This window comes from Eleutherodactylus coqui, chromosome 7 (assembly GCF_035609145.1).
Source record: "Eleutherodactylus coqui strain aEleCoq1 chromosome 7, aEleCoq1.hap1, whole genome shotgun sequence".
NCBI lineage: Eukaryota > Metazoa > Chordata > Amphibia > Anura > Eleutherodactylidae > Eleutherodactylus > Eleutherodactylus coqui.
The window spans coordinates 164,008,288-164,026,907 of record NC_089843.1 but is presented as its reverse complement, the minus strand read 5'-3'; the positions used below and the strand labels follow the sequence as shown (position 1 = coordinate 164,026,907).

General features: G+C 46.1%; 1 protein-coding gene across 5 annotated transcripts in view; it reads right to left on the bottom strand.

Moving 5' to 3' along the window:
* The window catches only part of LOC136572916 (centromere-associated protein E-like), a 78,622-nt gene that overhangs the window by 55,756 nt on the left and 4,246 nt on the right, over window positions 1–18,620 (bottom strand). For all 5 annotated transcript variants that reach the window (XM_066573939.1, XM_066573938.1, XM_066573936.1 and 2 more), the window contains exons 3-15: window positions 17,041–17,130; window positions 16,828–16,946; window positions 15,602–15,721; window positions 14,449–14,530; window positions 13,121–13,188; window positions 12,959–13,033; window positions 12,694–12,833; window positions 6,302–6,431; window positions 4,182–4,301; window positions 3,902–4,057; window positions 3,629–3,788; window positions 3,368–3,524; window positions 1,106–1,577 (exon numbers count right to left, since the gene is read on the bottom strand). In XM_066573939.1, the coding sequence (XP_066430036.1) occupies window positions 1,106–1,577; window positions 3,368–3,524; window positions 3,629–3,788; window positions 3,902–4,057; window positions 4,182–4,301; window positions 6,302–6,431; window positions 12,694–12,833; window positions 12,959–13,033; window positions 13,121–13,188; window positions 14,449–14,530; window positions 15,602–15,721; window positions 16,828–16,946; window positions 17,041–17,130 (1,889 nt within the window). The remainder of the gene's footprint in view (window positions 1–1,105; window positions 1,578–3,367; window positions 3,525–3,628; window positions 3,789–3,901; window positions 4,058–4,181; window positions 4,302–6,301; window positions 6,432–12,693; window positions 12,834–12,958; window positions 13,034–13,120; window positions 13,189–14,448; window positions 14,531–15,601; window positions 15,722–16,827; window positions 16,947–17,040; window positions 17,131–18,620) is intronic.

Here is an 18,620-nt window from a genome sequence, read left to right as displayed (position 1 = left end):
GACAGAACCCCTTTAAAATTTAGTTACTTTGAAGATGGCTTTACCAGGCCGCTGCAGAAAATGTAGAGTTTTGAGCCTTTTGGCCAGCTGCTCTTTCGTGGATCGCCAGATCAATAGTTATGGACCAGAAAACTCCTTTAAAGCGAGTTTACACATTTATGCAGGTTACAGTACATAGCAGAAAATCTACAGCTTTTTTTTAACCACCTCTACATGTCAACAGGATTTGTTTTAATCCCAGTCACTTTAATAAAGGATTCTGCTGCGGTTTATCAGCAGCGTTTCCGCAACTTTTACACAAGTGTACAAAGTTCAGCATTTGTAAGCCATAACCAGGAGTGCAAGTAAAAGAAATGCAGTCCTCAGCTCTCACTCATGACCTGAAGGTTGCGAGTTCAATCCTGCATGATTCAGGTAGCCGGCTCAAGGTCAACTCAGCCAACCAAGGTCGAAAATGAGTATCCAGCTTGGTAGGGGTAATAAATAAATTACTTGAAAACGCTGCAGAATAAGTTGCCGCTATACAAATAAGAAGATTTTTTTTTAAATTTAAAACCCAGAAGAGGCACAAATCTTACCATTATACCTTTTCTGTTCACGTTTCTGTACTCCTGCTTTTGACCTACAAATATGTCTGTGTGACAAGATTTGGACATCACTTACACAGCAATTTTTCACTCAGTCAGAGTTTGAAAAGTTGCTGCATGTTCTATTGTGTTCTGATTCTCGGACGACGTTAGCACATGTAATGTGCAGCACAACACACCTCAGACAGCACACGGAAAGGGGGTCTGTGTGCTCTGCAAGTTGCGCCTGAGATCTTCGGGTGCAACTTGCTCTAGGCCGTTTGAATACAGTCTGAGGAAGTGGCTTAAAGTTTGTGACCAATTATGCAAAAGGTACATTCCATGCTGTCGTACTGCAAAATCAAGCCACAAGCCAGTTGTCAACCACCTCCATTGCAGCTCTTCCGAGCCCACATCAGTGGTCAGCCAGCTTTCTAAGAGTTTGGAGAGACACAGGAGGACGTGTCTCTCAAGGACTTATTTTACAGGTAAAAGCGGTTAAATAACTAGAAAAAAAAAGACAATGTGTTGACCCTCACATTTACTGGACTCTCATTTCCTTCCAAATCTGCTATTTTTTGTTCCAGCATTTGGATTTGTTCCCGGCAGAGATCATGAATGGGGCTTGCAAGTAGTCCTAGAACTGGATCCTGGTCCACACCATCTGTCCGATTGCTGAGAGGGGAATCGTTCAGTTTTTCCAGCTCTTGTTCATCAGTTTTCAGAGGGGACAGTTTTCCAGGCATCTCCAAGCTTCCTTCTGGCATAGGATTTTGTTCGTTACCATCAGGCACAGATTCACTCCGGTCACTTAAACTGGTTATTTGCAGCTCATCTTTATCTTCTGAGTGAAGTTTCTCTTCCAAATCTGCAGTCACATTTACAAGACAATCTCTTTTCCGAACTACTGCTTCATATTCCTCATTCCGTCTCTTTAACTCCTCTTCTAACTCCGCCACTTTCTGCTCCAGCTCTTTACATTTTTGAAGGGAAGAGTCTTTTGTCAGAGCACTATACAAAAAGGAGAATCATCATTTTACTGGAAACAGAAGAGCTTCAGAGAGTAAATAAATTCCGTACAAGACGCTGTTCTCGCACTTTCTTGCAAGAATTCAGTGTAGAGAGCCACGTCATTACCAACCCATTGAGTACAACGGGAAGCCGTGCTGCAGCTCATACACATTTTCCAAAAGCAGATTTGAAATCTGCAGTGCAAAAAAAAAAAAAAGTTATACATATATTTTTTATAAAAACACTGCTGTCAGTTACAAAAAAGTGTTGATATTTAATGTATAAAAGGGATTGTGTGGTTTCAAATTAAAAATAATTACCAGCTGCACATGGGTTAAAATAAAAAGTATATTCACCTGTCTTCATCCCCCCAGGACACCATTAACTGGCTCCAATGCTTTGTCTCCATTGGAAGTCAGATGACCACTACTGAATCCTTGGCATCAGCACTCACATCCTAGTCACCATTTCAGGAGTTTTGGAAGGTGATGTTGCAGCCTCCAATTGGTGGTCAACTGACTTCCAGCGGTGGAGCCTATTCTTGGGGAATATGAAAGAAAAATAATAAAAAAAAAAACAAAAAAAAAACACGCATGATCACAGATGAGTTTTTTTTTTAATTTTAGCCCATGCCCATATAAAAATAAGTTTTAAAATTTGAAACCACACAACCCCTTTTAACAAAGTCTTCTTAATAAGTACAGTATATTTTATAGTTTATTGTTTTATTTGTACTTACATGTAGATTTCAGGCTTTTACTTAATAGCTTTTAAAAGCCAATAGTTACAAAAACCAACTAAACAAAAACACATCTAGTCTGTAGGAATAAGATGAAATGTAAACAATTAGACGCTGCTTATTATGGCCAATTAGAACAAAAAGCACCAAATATTTCTTTGGCAGGTACTTTGCCCCTATCAGCTCTCCTTCACAGCACACTTCAGACTTATGAAATGCTCTAAATGAAAAAAAATCATTTCCCTTAGTGTACGTTCACAGGTAGCAGAAATGCTGTAGAATTTGCACATCAAATTCTACAGTATTTCTGCATCAAAAACAGTCAACATCCACGGGACTTCCGTAGCAGATTTCTGAAGGTACCGCGTGCTTCTTTCAGCGGACACCTGGAGGCCGCTAGTGAGCGCAGTGCTAGTCACTTTGCATCACCTGAACAGTGGCACTGCACTCACTAGAGGCCTCCGAGTAGTGAAGGATGCGCCAAGAGTGCAAAGACTTCAGAGGTTAAGGGGAGCACAGTATCTTCTGAAATCAAATAATTATATACACGGAAGTCTCTAGACATCCATATATCCAGTGACATGATTTTGGGGTGACTTTTTTTTTTTTTTTTTTGGAAAAGAAGAAATTATTATATATGCGCACACACACACACACACACACTATATATATACATTATACATACACAAAAAAATTTAATTCTTGTTTTTTAGGCAAAAGTGCGTGAAATTAGAATACAGGAATGCGAGGCTGTATACAAAAAAACAAAAAACAAAAATAAAGTTATAACCCAAGTATTCACGCAACTTCACAGAGTGCCAATGAGTATCAAACACAGCTCCCCGTTGTCTGACCTTTGAGCACCATAATGTAGTTTATGGGGCACAAAAAAGGTCATGATTGGTTCACTTAAATTTTTTTAATTGTATATAATATTGCTGCCAAGTTTTTATTTTCCCAACTTACATTTGGTTTAAAAGCAATAAAACCTTCAAAATCTATCATTAGGCAGGACTTTTGAGCACTGCAAAACACACACTAAATAACAGACCTGGTACTTTCGGATGAGAAGTCGATCATGGAATGAGACAGAGCCGTCATCTTCTCCCTGCTAGTGACTCCGCTTTCAAAATTCCAGGTTGGGTCTTGAGCGGAGTTATCGAGTGCGCAGCCAGCACCTTCAAAGACTGAAGTCTCTGCACAAATAGCTGAGTGAAGAGGAAAAAAAAATCCCACACATTAAATATGCTCAATAAATCCCTTTCAAAAAGGAGCATGAAGACCTTACTGCTAGATTACAGTGTACACATACAATCGTCAATCTCCGGGATCGATAAAGGTTCAGACATCTTGGGTCGCTTTGCAAAGCTCATGGTTAATGTAGATCCCATCTGAAACGATGAATCCCCAGCAGAACACAAGCTAGCTTGGATCTTTCCAGGAGCCCATGTAACCCTCCTTTTCAATTTAACCTTTAAAATAAGAATTGCAGAAAGAGTGTCATGTTATATATAGTTCAACGAAATCTTGAAAACCGTGTTGAAATTCAATAAAAAAAAAAAAAGAGGAAAAAAGGAAATGCTACCCTTTGGTCTTCACGGGCCTGTTGTGAAGATCCAATAACTACGTTGCTTAAATTCCAGATCCGGTCTTCCTTTTCTTTTAGAAGTTGTTTAATTTCTGCTAGCAATTGGGAGTGTTCTTCTTTAGCCATGGCCTGGGCTCTTATCTCAGAGGATGCCTTTATAAGAGGGGAGGGAGGGAGAAAGAAGAAGTGCTCTACTACAGTATTTAGAGATATAAACATAAATGTACATTCTGCAACCAAGAACCAAGGGAACAACTATACAGGGAAATCCTCTTACGTTTTCAACCTGCTTCTTCAAGTCGAGGATTTGCTTCTGATATCTCTTAAGTAGAGCTTGGTCATCCAACACTTCATTAACATGCGGAGTGTTTCGGACGTGCTTCGCTGTACTTGCAAACTGGGGAGAAAAAAAAAAAATAAAGATGAACAAAAGATTTAAATGGACTCTTCCACATGTGCGTAGTGTGAACCTGCTCTCATCTGAAGTGAGCGAGGCGCTAATGGTAGACCTGCCTGGCGCTGGGCTGTGAGCATTGGTTCCACTATAGGACGCTGGGCCCTCAGGGAATCTTTCTGGCAGCTTGGTCAGAAACACGCAGACCAGTAATCCACTGGAGATTATTTTGTAGAGCTCTGGCAGTGCTCTTCCTGTTCCTTCTGGCACAAAGGAGCAGATACCAGTCCTGACACACTTCTGTCTAACTCTCATTGTTTAACAGCCCGCATCCCGATATCTGCTCCACGTTCTGGAGACTGTGCTGGGAGATACAGCAAACTCAAGACGGCACGCATGGATATGCCACTATGGAGGACCAGGACTACCTGATTAGACTCATGCTACCAACAGTGACAAGGATACCAGTAAGATTAGAAAAGAATTAGTTAGGAAAGATAAGAGATTGTCTGGGCACCAACTGCAAAACCATTCCTATTTGGGTGCAGTTTTGCTGAAGGGATGCCGATCCTATTGGAAGACGAAACCTGGGATTCCCTGTTCCGGCTGCGGTAGAAGCTATATCTGTAGCGTCCAGGTACAAAATACCCGGGACTGTTTCCTCATGGATTAAGAAGCAGCCATATGCTCTTCTACAGGTTATAGTGCAGAACACATTCACCTTGGGGAGTCACACATACGCTCCATGTAAACAGGTGGGCTCCCCCACCACCCCAGATTCTGACATATTTGTTAACCAATTGAAAGCTGGAAGGCGGCTTCATCACTAAAAATCATCAGTTTCCATTAGTTTGCATCCTCTCGCAGACAGAACGTCGCCTACCTTTCTCCTTTGGTTTTAGCGTAACAATTGCAGTTGGTAGGAATAACATTGCAAACGTTTGCGCAGAATCTTCCGCACAGTCAGACAATCGGCAGGGCTTCCAATTCTCCGCTTGCTGCGACGGTGGATTTATGAGCACTTTGTACGAAACTTGCACAGATGCGCCGCTGTTTCCACGCCTACTGGTGGACGACCAGATGATTTTCACTTACAGACTTTTCTCCTTAAGATTGGGTCACCACTTACAAAATTGCACATCCGCTGGGTGGATCATCACCAAACTGTTCGAAAATGACATTGCGCACTAACAGACTGGTAGACGTGAAAAGCAAGGACAAAAAGCGGTCTTGTATTCCTCTAGCGACGATGACAGAATAGGTTTTTGAGCCTCACTTAGCATAACTGTCTAACATAAGATCATCCTTGTTACCCATAGCAGCCAATCACAGCGCAGCTTTCATTTCTCTAGCTGTTGAGGTAAAATAAAAGCTGTGCTGTAATTGGTTGCTATGGGCAAAGACAGCCTCGCTAAAGGAACATTGTGAGATTGTTTCCATTAATATCAAGTTTATATATTAGATGGTCATTAAAACAGGAGTTAGGAGGGTTTCAAATTGGGAAAATCATAGCGGGGTGGCGTATGCATCGCCTCCTATAGGCCATGTATTACACACGGACATCGTTGCATACGCTGCCCACAGAACAGAATAGGGCTCACGCTGCGTGGTATGCGGAGAAAGAGGATGTTGCGATCATCTCGCATGTATCTACACACTATGTTTACATGCTAAGGAGAATGGATCGACAAAAATCCATTTACTTCATTACATTGACTCTATTCACTGCGCATCACACGAACGTATATTACGCCATGAAAATACGGTTATGTGAATGAGCCAAGTGTTCTAGTAAGTTTTGTGCTGTGCATTACGTTTGCAGTGACCCAATCTGTAAGTTTCAGTACTAACAGACCGTCACCTACTTCTGGCCCTATAAACCACCCCTAGCAGGTACAGTATAGCAACTTGCAATCATGTTAGAAGTTTGGCAGCACATGTAGTAGTCACATTTTGTAAGACTAGGACAACGAAAAAAGGATAAAGAGGCTACTACTAATTACCTGCAGAGTACTGAGGGTCTCATCCAATGAAACGGGTGTCACAGTACAAATTACTACAGTCTTTGTATTGCCACCAAATGAATTTTGCAGAATCCGGGTGAGCTTACTATCACGATAGTTTATAAAGCCGCTGTTTAAAGAAATAAATAAGATAAAGGTTAACTGCTGAAACATAAGCTATAGCAATACTTTCATGAGGGTTTTAAACAGAACAGAAGGGTTTACATTACCCCCTTATGGACGCGGCCCTTCCCCCGCCCCTCTCCTTTAAAAAAAAACGCATCAACCTAGTCGTATGAGGGCCTGTTTTTTTGCAGGACGAGTTGTCTTTTTTATTGGTAGTATATAATATACTGAAAAGCGTAAAAAATTCTAAGTGGAGTGAAATGGAAGAAATAACAAAAACAGAATTCCGCCATCTTTGGGTGCATCTTGTTGGTATGGTGCACATACTGCAAAAATGACCTAACTTTATTCCATGGGTCAGCACAATTACTACAATCCCAAATTTATAAAAAAATTTTTTTGCTGTATTACCTTTATTTTTTCTAAAAATAACTAGATTTTGTAAGAAGTTACCATAAAATCTCTTTCTCGTCTTGTTCATTGGGGGACACAGCTCTGACTTTGGGTATAGCTTCTGCCACTAGGAGGCGACACTAAGCATAAAAGTGTTAACTCCTCCCACTAGCTATACTTCCCCTGCAAGCATCATACTGCTTGCATACAAACAGCTAGCAGGAGCAGCCAGTAGGATACGACAATAATACATAGTACAAAACCATACTCACGAACTGTAACTCATTCCAACCCGTGTGCGACTGCACCGAGAATCCTCCCACTCAGGATATGTTACAGACCCAATACCAGACTGGGTGGGTGCTGTGTCCCCCAATGAACAAGACGAGAAAGAGATTTTACGGTAAGTTCTTACAAAATCTAGTTTTCTCGTCTGTATCATTGGGGGACAGCAAAGACCTTGGGACGTTCTACAGCAGTACCCAAGGGGGCAGGAAAAAATAAGAAGTTGCATGAGTAAGGAGGCAAATCTTCTCTTTAACCTTAATGGATGACTAGTTACCCAGCATACTCCGAACGGAGTGTAAAGAGCCTAAGTGACGGCCACAACCATCTTTTGGAGAAAAAAAAACTCCTGATAAGAAGCTTTCAACCAGGTACCCGTTGTCCAAGTACTGTGAGCCGTAACCCGGCCTGAGAATATAACTGCCTGGTACTGTCACCGTGTACTGCAGTGAGGCAGAGTCCGTGCAAGAAGTCCCCTCGGATTTGCCGAAACTACCATCAGCGTGCCCGCGCGATAAAGATGCTACCTGAGAGAGGTACTCTTGTGTAGTCAGACCGCGCCCACTTGCCACCGGAGCGCTCCTTGGCAGAGGCACTACCGAGAAGGGTGCCCACTGGATACTTCACTGAAGTGGATCCCCATACCAACTGCAGCGGGAGAATATTCGACAGGTCAATAACAACCGTCTCCTGATGATGACCTTTGGTACAGCGTCCAAAACAAGACTGCGGAGCCATCTGTGTCGACACTCCGGGGAGTTGCATGCCTTCCAACATCCGACCTAGTTGTACATCAGCTTCCATAACGTCAGGTTGTCAATATCACCTTGCCAGTCCCGCTGCGAGGGCGTGATCCCTTGTAGTCCCTAACCGCTACTGGTCGAAGAAGCTTGTGACGGAAGGTTCCCGGTTACCTTTTAAGTATCTGAAGGAGTCATCTTTGCAGCTGACTGCCACCGAATGTGGGAGACCCAAGGAGCCCAGGGCTGAACTCTGGTCCCAGGCCGCATAGCTGAAGCGCAGCATTGCTCTAATGCTGCATATCCCTACGGCCCATCCATGTTGTTAGAAACCTGGTTAGCTGTAGATTGAGAAGGACTTGTGTCCAAAGATCCTTTAACCCCATATCCTGTGAATGGCCGCAGCATTCTCCTTAGCATGTGATCTTGAGCTCCCGAAAAAGTGTAGCTTTGGACAGGGACTGACGGATTGGTTAACTAGGGCTGGTCCTGTACCGACATATCCGTGCCACCGCATGAAACCAGTAGACACAGGACGTTGGAAATACAGTACTGGCACACTGGTACGGAAATCTCGCTGGTCCCTTTTGAGGTAACCTAAGTAAAGGGAGGTAACCTAAGTGTAAAGGGACGATCCCCAGGGGTTGCCAACAGTACAAGTATAGAATGTCACACGGTTTCCTGCAAAGCAATAATGCAGGCAGGGCGCGGTTGGGTCACAGCTTGCTCCTGGATCCGTCCAACTTAACTCCGTTGGACGTGTTAACCTCCTTATGCGATCTGTGGTGAATGCTCGAGCAGCTAAATTAGAGACTACTCTGACTTACAGTTCACCTTATGTCCCGCATCTGCCCAGTCACAATATAGGGGAAACGTGGGCTGTTCTGCACCCATCAGGGGGCAGCAGGGTATCATGGCTGTAGGCTATCCACGTCCGAACGTACGCGGCTGAATCACAAAGGCTCACTGGCTGCAGGGCAAAGAGGAGGCGCAATGCGTTTGACGAGTTCCTATGAATAGTACTCTTTCCATCTGGAAGGTACCGCCGGTCTCAGCAGGTTGGAGGACGCCAACAGGCCGTTGACCTTGTTCATAGGACGTATTCTGGGCGTCTCCCCACTGTAGTGAGCGCCCATAATACTTGGCTGTGCTGCAGGAAACCGCCGGCGGCAACAACCGGGTAGCTAGCCGTTAGGACCGGCCCATCCCGGACCGGCATGATGAGTGATGCCTGCAGGGTATTCCCGTGCCGGTACTTCTTCCATAAGGAAGGTACCCCAGGTCCCATCGAGGTCAGAATACAGCTGACCGTCAAATAGAGTCATTGCCTGTGAGCAAGATATTTTCCGCTGGAGGTAAAACTCGAATTGCAGGGACCGCACACATAGCCAGTGACTCTGGTCACCCCCTGTCCACGTGTCATCCTGGTCACGGATACTGCAATATGTTGCCTGCAGGGGAGTGCAGGAGGGTGCAGAGAGCTGCCGCTAGGGAGGTCTCGACCGGGTCCGGACCAGACATGAGGGGATGTGTCCGGAGGATCCCTGAGTAGGAGAGCTCCTTTCAGATGGAAGGTACCACATGTGTCAGCAAGCCTGGAGCATGCTGACTATCAGTTCGAGCCCTTCATAGGACGATATATCCTCCGGCTGAATGGGACTCTCGTAATGTAGCAAGAGCGCACATGGAACGTGGCTCTGGACGCCCCTGGACTCAGACACCGCGGCACGTCTGGCTGCAGGGAACTGCAGGGGGCACCTGGAGAGCCTGACAATAGGGATGGCTCAACCAAGCACATACACGAGGAGCGACGAGTTCGGATAATTCCCTGATCACAGTATTCCTTCCGCAGAGAGGTACCACAGGTCTCAGGAGCCCGGAATAATGCTGACAAGAGTTTGGCACTGTTGTCGCAGATGAGATATTGTACGACTGGGTGTAATCTCGTACGTAGCTCTGGCCGGTCCTGTCTGCGTGTCATCCTGGATTGCAGGAGGAGCACCGGGGAACTACAGTTAGTGAAGACTCAACCCGGTGTGGGGCGGACAGGCAGGGGCGCTGCGTCCAGCGAGTCCCTGTGTAAGTGCTCCTTCTGTATTGAAGGTACTACAGGACTCAGCACGCCCGGGATAGTGCTGACAACCAGTTTGAATACTGCTGTCAGTAGGACGAGATTTTGTCTGTTGGCTGTACTCTCGTGCTGTAGCGAGAGTGCATATAATATGTGGCCCTGACAGATCCGTCCGCATGTCATCCTGGATGCGGACACTGTTGTAGGCTGCAATAACCGGGGGGCTAGTAGGCAGCCAATGTTCAACCCAGGCGGGGCAGACAAGAGGAGCCATGAGTCCAGGGACTCCCTGTATGAGCACTCCTTGGGTATGGAAGGTGCTACAGGACTCAACATGCCTGGGAAATGCTGATAATCGGTTTGAACGCTGTTGTCAGTAAGACGAGATTATCCTTTGCTGGAAGTATGTTGTACTGCAGCGAGAGCACACTTGGCAGTGGCTCTGGTCGTCCCCGTGTCATCCTGGGCAGAGACGTTGCGGTCCGCTTGGCTGCAGGGAACTGCAGGAGAGCAATAGGGGAGCTACCAAGCAAGGCTCAAGCCGGTCTGGAGCACAGTATAGCTGAGTACCCGGTGTGATCTGCACGCTGGCCAGCTGCACCACCAGAGACTGTAGCCGCGTAACGATAGAAAACTGCGGGCGCCTTCTAACTGCGACCGCACCCATGACACGTAGCCGTGCACTGGTCAATCAATGGTCGCATGGCAGCAACATTCAGTGCTTGCAGCAAGAGGAACTGCATCTCCCTGCAAACACCCGTGGCCGCAATTTTACATGGCCGGGGCGTCTTCAAGGAAAAGGGAGGGAGTTCGTGAAGCATGTGATCGTGCTGCCCGCGCAGCAGCGAAGCAATAAATCACAGTGCCCGCACGGCGGGAAAATCACAGTGCCCGCACGGCGGGAAAATCACAGTGCCCGCACGGCGGGAAAATCACAGTGCCCGCACGGCGGGAAAATCACAGTGCCCGCACGGCGGGAAAATCACAGTGCCCGCACGGCGGGAAAATCACAGTGCCCGCACGGCGGGAAAATCACAGTGCCCGCACGGCGGGAAAATCACAGTGCCCGCACGGCGGGAAAATCACAGTGCCCGCACGGCGGGAAAATCACAGTGCCCGCACGGCGGGAAAATCACAGTGCCCGCACGGCGGGAAAATCACAGTGCCCGCACGGCGGGAAAATCACAGTGCCCGCACGGCGGGAAAATCACAGTGCCCGCACGGCGGGAAAATCACAGTGCCCGCACGGCGGGAAAATCACAGTGCCCGCACGGCGGGAAAATCACAGTGCCCGCACGGCAGCACTTGTTCGCATGCCCTGCCGAGGGCAAGCTGTCTCCAGGTGACCAGCCGAGGCAGCCCCATCGCGGGCCTCAAAACGAGCCACAGGCTTCGGCAGTAGATGCATGGCAGAACTAGGCGCGCACACTGCGGCAACACAAATCAGCCACGGGCGGCATTAACCCGCCCCGGGCAGCAAGTACACAAGCCGCGGCCGGCCTATCAGTTAGAGCCGACCCAGCAGCGCCACGGGGGCAGTAACAAATCGCAGCAGGCGAAGCAGCACTGCAGGCGGCACAACTAGCAGCGGAGGGGTTGGCAAAAACAAGCCTGGCGACAACCATTATGGTCTGCACAGCGGCAGACTAACAAAATAAACTCACATACTTACCTCTTGACCAAGATAGGGTCGCTTCCCGGCTCCAGCAGAGCTTCTCCCCACCATCGCCTGCCTTTGATGGGGCAGGGGATGCCGGACCATTAGAAAGAGTGGGGGGGGGGGGGGGGGGGGGGGGGGGGGCTCTATGGCTGGCGGGTCACAGTGTGCCTCTTTGTCTTCTCAGGGACCCGGCCGACAACAGAGGGTTGGGTTCACCTCTGTTTGCTGTCCTCGGGGGGTTAACGGGGAGAGTCCTGCCTCTCCGTTATTCCCTGGTATTAGTCTCTGTAGGAGAGACAGTCCTGCCTCCTGGACACTAAGCAAAAAACTGAGCTAGCACGATGCTTGCGGGGGGTGGGGGGGTGGGGGGTTGGGCTAGTGGAAGGAGTTAACACTTTCATGCTTAGTGTCGCCTCCTAGTGGCAGAAGCTATACCCAAGGTCTTTGCTGTGTCCCCCAACGGTAACAGACGAGAAATTTAGTTTTTTTTAAACTTTCTTCCGCTATCTTCTGACAGCCATAACAGGATTTTTAGTGACATCATTGAATGACTGATTGGCTAACGCAGCGCTGGCTTTCATTCAAGCCCCGCATCCCGAAAGCAATGCTGTGGCGGCGCGGAGGAGGGAGCGACAGCCTGCAGCAGCACCGCGGGAGGGGCGTATTTTTTTTTTTTTTGAACACCGTATTCCCGGCGTATACGTCGACAGTTGGGAGGGGGGGGGCATGGCTTGATAGGCAATCTGCCTTTTAGAAGGTCCCCAGTTGCCATGGCAACTGCACAGAAACCTGCGATCTTATTGCAGGGGGCAGTGTGAGAATCCCCCCCCATCCTTCCCCAACGTTGATCATAGCATTTAAATGCCGCTCTCAGAATTGACGGCAGCATTTAGAAGCTTAACAGCTCCGATGAGCAGTGCGGCTTATCGGAGCTGTTGCTGGTGGGTGTCGGCTGTAAGAAACAGCAGGCACACATGTTGTATGGAGCGGGAACAACCCACGATTCCCCTCCATACCGAACCTGCAGGATGCAACTGTACAGCCTGCAGTTTTAAGGGGTTAAAGAACTCAAAATAAACAACGAAAAAGAAAATATTTTAAGCTAATACACACTTACCCAACTTGGCCATCACTAAGTTTTTTAATAACTTGGCCAAGGACAAACAAACTGCGGTTGATATTACATCCTTCTTTAAGTCTCACACCCTCTGCGGCGGTCTGGCTTGCTCTTTCACTGCCAGCCAAATCAACAAGATTCTGAAGAGGGGAGAGGCAAGAAAAACGAAATAAAACATTTTAAATGTGTCTAAAAACAGATTAGATTTTAGACTTTCCAGAAACATCCTTATCATATTAGGTTTAAAAATGGGGATATTACTTACCAGATGAGATACCATAACGGCTCCATCACAGTTCTCTGCATTTCCTGATTCAATCCTCTCACGGCTTTCAATAATCTACTCAGACAAATGTTGTTAAGACACACTAAAAAAAGAACGACCCCGCCCCCACCAAAAAAAAAATAAAAATACAAAATCACTTACCATTCTGAATATAGCATGAGAGCGGCTGCTGCGATCATTCATTTTTGTCTCTCCGTAATGCCGGTTTTCTGCAACATAGAAGGGAACAGTGAATATTTTGAAACCTACCGAACTGCTTGGAAAGTGATGAATATGGTTAACATAGAATATTCTACTACTCTTCATGGTAAATTCAAAGTCTGCAGTGTTCTACTGCCCACAGACAGGACCATGTGATTTGTATCCCCGTGTGTTTATGAGGGTATCACTGGTGTTCCCAGTTCTTAATATGCAATGGTCATTTAAAAAGGGAGTGTTCCCTAGTATTAGCCCTATAAGTTTAGTTTATGGGCCTGAAGTAACTGACCCGTTGAGTCTGGGGATGTAAAGTTTTATCTTCCCCGGTGTGAGCACTGAAAGCCACCGCTGAATGCATTGAGCAGTGCGCTTTAACTTAAAGGGGTTGTCCCGCGCCGAAACGGTTTTTTTTTTTTTTTTTTTTTAACCCCCCCCCCCCCCCCCCCCCCGTTCGGCGCGAGACAACCCCGATGCAGGGGTTAAAAAAACACACCGGGTAGTACTTACCCGAATCCCGGCGTCTTCATACTCACCTGCTGAAGATGGCCGCCGGGATCCTGTCTCTCTGTGGACCGCAGGGCTTCTGTGCGGTCCATTGCCGATTCCAGCCTCCTGATTGGCTGGAATCGGCACGTGACGGGGCGGAGCTACACGGAGCCGGCATTCTGCACAAGCGGCCCCATTGAAGACAGCAGAAGACCCGGACTGCGCAAGCGCGGCTAATTTGGCCATCGGAGGCCGAAAATTAGTCGGCACCATGGAGACGAGGACGCCAGCAACGGAGCAGGTAAGTATAAAACTTTTGATAACTTCTGTATGGCTCATAATTAATGCACAATGTACATTACAAAGTGCATTATTATGGCCATACAGAAGTGTATAGACCCACTTGCTGCTGCGGGACAACCCCTTTAAAGATGGGCGGACTACTTAGCAATGTAATACATTCAGCACTCACAGCCAGGGAGTAAGGTCTAAAACTTACATCCCCGGACCCCACGGCTGACCAACTTTAAGTCCATAAACTTAGCTTATAGGGCTAAAAGTAGATGACAAACTCCCTTTAAAAGCCCACGTACAACATGACGTTCAGTGTTTGGTTAAGATGCACCAAGTAAGAGATAAAAGCCAACTAGCCTGGTCCTGTAGGGGGGATATAAACCTGCATACAAGGGGCAAACCGCTTCTCTACCCAGTGTCAGCCTCATTGTGGAAGGCTCTATACCCATGGTGCCATGCACCGCAATACTAACAAGCAATGAAAGACTTACTCTCGCCTCTTTTGATCCATTGCATAACATGCTCTGGAGTCATGACGAGTTCGTCAGTCAAGTCGGCGACGTATACATTACGCTGCAAAGAAAACAAAAAAAAAAGGTTTTAGCAATTTTATGGACACAACACTAAGTAGACTGGTTTTAACCCCTTAACGCAACAGGACGTAAGCCTATGGATGGTGCGGGATCAGGAGTTACAGATAGCTGGCCTCCCGCTACAACAGCAGGGGTACACAAGGACAATGACTATGTAGATCACGGTATGTAAAGGATTCACATAGGGAGGGCACTCCCACTGTGTTGTCATCGAACCTCTGCGATGTAATCGTGGAACACATATGGGCTGTCATGGTAACAGGGCGTGAGATACTGGCGTCCTGCTTTCCCATTGCCCATGATTGCTATTACAAGCGATAAGGCATTACAGTACAGAAGTCCTGCAATGCCTTACTAGAACGATCATAGTGGTTAAGCATCAATTCCCCTACAGAGACAGAGTGTAAGAAACAAGAAAAAAAAAAGTGTAAAAAACACGTTTAGAAAAAAAACTTTTGCTAATTTTCCCATATTTGTATGAATTTTTTTTCCAAATCTAAGAAAATCCTGCACAACAAACTATGCAAAAAAAGGTGAAATTCTTACAGCTCGTGACCCAAAAGAGGAAAAAAAAAAGAAAAAGGCATGCAACTTTGAATGGAACGATGTAATAATAATTATAGTTTCCAAAAAAAAAGTTTTATTGGGCAAAAGTGGAGAAACCTAAAAGAAATTATATTTTTAGTATCGCAATCGTACTGACCCGCAGAAAAAAAAAATGTAGTGTCATTTATGCTGTGCGATTGCGGCTGTAGAGAAAAGTAGAAATAAAAAACATAATGGCATAATTAATGTTTTCTCGCACTTTTTATAATACATTATATGCACCCAAAAATGCTACCAATAAAAACTATAGTTTGCCATGCAAAAAAACAAGCCCTTATATACGGCCATATCGACAGAAAAATAAAAAAATAATGGCTTTTGAAAAGCGGAGATGAAAATCCCCCGCCAAAAAACAGTCAAAATAGGCCATGTCCCTAAGGAGTTAAATACATCCAAAAGTTTAGCTTCTAGAAGGGTAGGCAAAAGATTTTAAGTTTCCACTTACATTAATATCTTCTCTTACGTCCAAAGGTTTCCTTCGTCGGTCATCACACAGAAGATCTGTGACCGTTTCATTGTAAATTTCCATATAAGAGACACGCAACAAGAACTCTCTAGTAGGGTCCTTAAGAAAGTAAAGATTATATAATGTTACATACATAAAGTCATCAATGCGCTACACTCTGCGCTCTCTAAGGCCCTCTGCACACTAGCATATTTGTGCAGGAGACCTTGGAGCCCTCCAATCCAGACAGCACACAACCAATTATATGCCTACCAGGACATACACCTCAACTGGAGGTGGGCACGGCATAGGGCGAGCACAGGAACGAAAAGGAACAGGGAGGTAAGGTGGAGGACCGCAGCGATAAGGTGCTCAAGGCCCTGATTGGAGGGGAGGAAGAGAAGCCCCTCCCCAGTCCTGGGCAGACATGATAGCCTGAGAGGGTGCCTTTATTTATGGCTTGTGATTAAGAACACTTTAGTCGCTTTGAAATGCAATGGCATCTTACTGTGCTGATGGGAACTGTCATACTTTTATAGAATCGTCACAACTCCTCTTTATTGTAACAAGTGTTGGACTTTTTCTGGTTTTGAGAGGGTCTCTTGCCAGACCTGCATTGCCAATCCAGAAAAAAAGCGCCAGTTAAAAACCGACGAAGGAAGAGATCCGCCTCCCACAGACACCAACCTAAAAATCAATTAGCTCGGTGTTTGCAGGAGAAGTATAGCTGGTAGGAGGAGCCAACACTTTTGCTTAGTGTCCACCTCTAGTAGCAGTAGCTGTACACATGGTCCTCAGCCATGTCCCCAATGACATAGGTGGATTTTTGTTTTCTTTTAAAAACCCTCATGGCAGGTCCTATTCCTGTCTGTACTATGGACGTGAAATAGGACATGCCAATGTACATCAATGAGTTGCCTCTACGATCATCGAACAGCACGTGGGCTTTTATCCGTGCGGTGTCTAATGAGAGCTGCACCCAAGCCTCTCGGGTACAACTTTAAACACACCACAAAGTGCATGCAGCCTGAGGGTATATTCTCACGGTGAACTCAATAGATTCCAAAACCTTCAAGCAAGCTATTAGTTTGAATCAATATCCAGCATGGGATTTGAAGTCCGTGTGGGAAGAGGGACGTGGGGAATATGGAGGTAATAGATGTGACTGCTCTTTGGATGCCCCTGTATTGGCCAGAGTGTATAACATAGCAGGTACATAAACCTACCTCCTGAATGATTCTGAACACCTCCTGAATTGCTAGAGAAATGATTCCCGGGTTGTCTTTCGTACCCATCATAGTGAAGGTTTTCCCAGATGACGTCTGCCCGTATGCAAAGATTGTGCCTAATGGTGAAAATAAAGCCTCAAACACAAAGTTCCAACATACTGAAAGTTACTGAAAGTTAACTCATTGCTGGCGAATTCCCAAGACCCTCACCGTTGTACCCCTGGAGAACAGAACGAATGATGGGAACGGCTGCATCTCGGTAAACTTCAGCCGTTGTTTCATGCAACGGAAAGACACGATCTATAAAAGACAGGTACAAATAAAAAGGAAGAAACTTTAAAAAGTTAATACAAGTTTTAAACCAGCTGGCCATGTAGAAAAACCGCACAAAACAGCCTGTAACTCACCTACTGCCGATTCCCGCTGCTCCGGCAGCTGTACGTAGGGGCCATTGTGTCATTTTCCTGCCTAGCCAGCGGCAGTACCCCTAAGGCCGCTCTCACAGGCGGTTTCTAGAGCGTTTAGATCGCCAGCTAAAACCGCTGTACTGAGCCTCCATTACAATACATTAAATGCGCCCCAAAATGATGCCATTAAGAGATACAACTCATCCAGGGAAAAACAACAACGAGCCCCCATACGCCATGTCAACAGAAACATGTTTAAAAGTTCTGGCTCCTGGAATGAGACGGTCATTAGGGTATAAAGTGGGCCCGTCCAAAACCAGTCCTTAATCTTATATGGAAAACGTGAAACCTGTGTTGTACACAAATCCTTAGTTCTGGTCCGATTTGAGTAAAATTTTGCATGAGCGTTCTCCAGCACCAGGCAATGAATACTGGCAGAATAAAAAAAAAAAAAAAAAAAAAAAAAACCCTCAGACTTTTGGTAATTTTATTACCAATAGCAACCAATCACAGCGCAGCTTTCATTTCTTACACAGCTGAGGTACCATGAAGGCTGTGCTGTGATTGGTTGCTATGGGCAACACAGATTCTCTTTTGGACATCTTTCCTAACAGTGCGGTGCTGGGCTCATTTTTGTAGCCCACTTTGTAGATTCCAGGACTGCTAATCACAAAATTGCACAGATCTAACCCCTGGTATCACCCAACAGCCGTGCCGAGATATACCCCTAGTATCACCCAACAGCCGCGCCGAGATATACCCCCTAGTATCACCCAACAGCCGCGCCGAGATATACCCCCTAGTATCACTCAACAGCCGCGCCGAGATATACCCCCTAGTATCACCCAACAGCCGCGCCGAGATATACCCCCTAGTATCATAAAACAACGCGCCGAGATATACCCCCTAGTATCATAAAACAACGCGCCGAGATATACCCCCTAGTATCATAAAACAACGCGCCGAGATATACCCCCTAGTATCATAAAACAACGCGCCGAGATATACCCCCTAGTATCATAAAACAACGCGCCGAGATATACCCCCTAGTATCATAAAACAACGCGCCGAGATATACCCCCTAGTATCATAAAACAACGCGCCGAGATATACCCCCTAGTATCATAAAACAACGCGCCGAGATATACCCCCTAGTATCATAAAACAACGCGCCGAGATATACCCCCTAGTATCATAAAACAACGCGCCGAGATATACCCCCTAGTATCATAAAACAACGCGCCGAGATATACCCCCTAGTATCATAAAACAACGCGCCGAGATATACCCCCTAGTATCATAAAACAACGCGCCGAGATATACCCCCTAGTATCATAAAACAACGCGCCGAGATATACCCCCTAGTATCATAAAACAACGCGC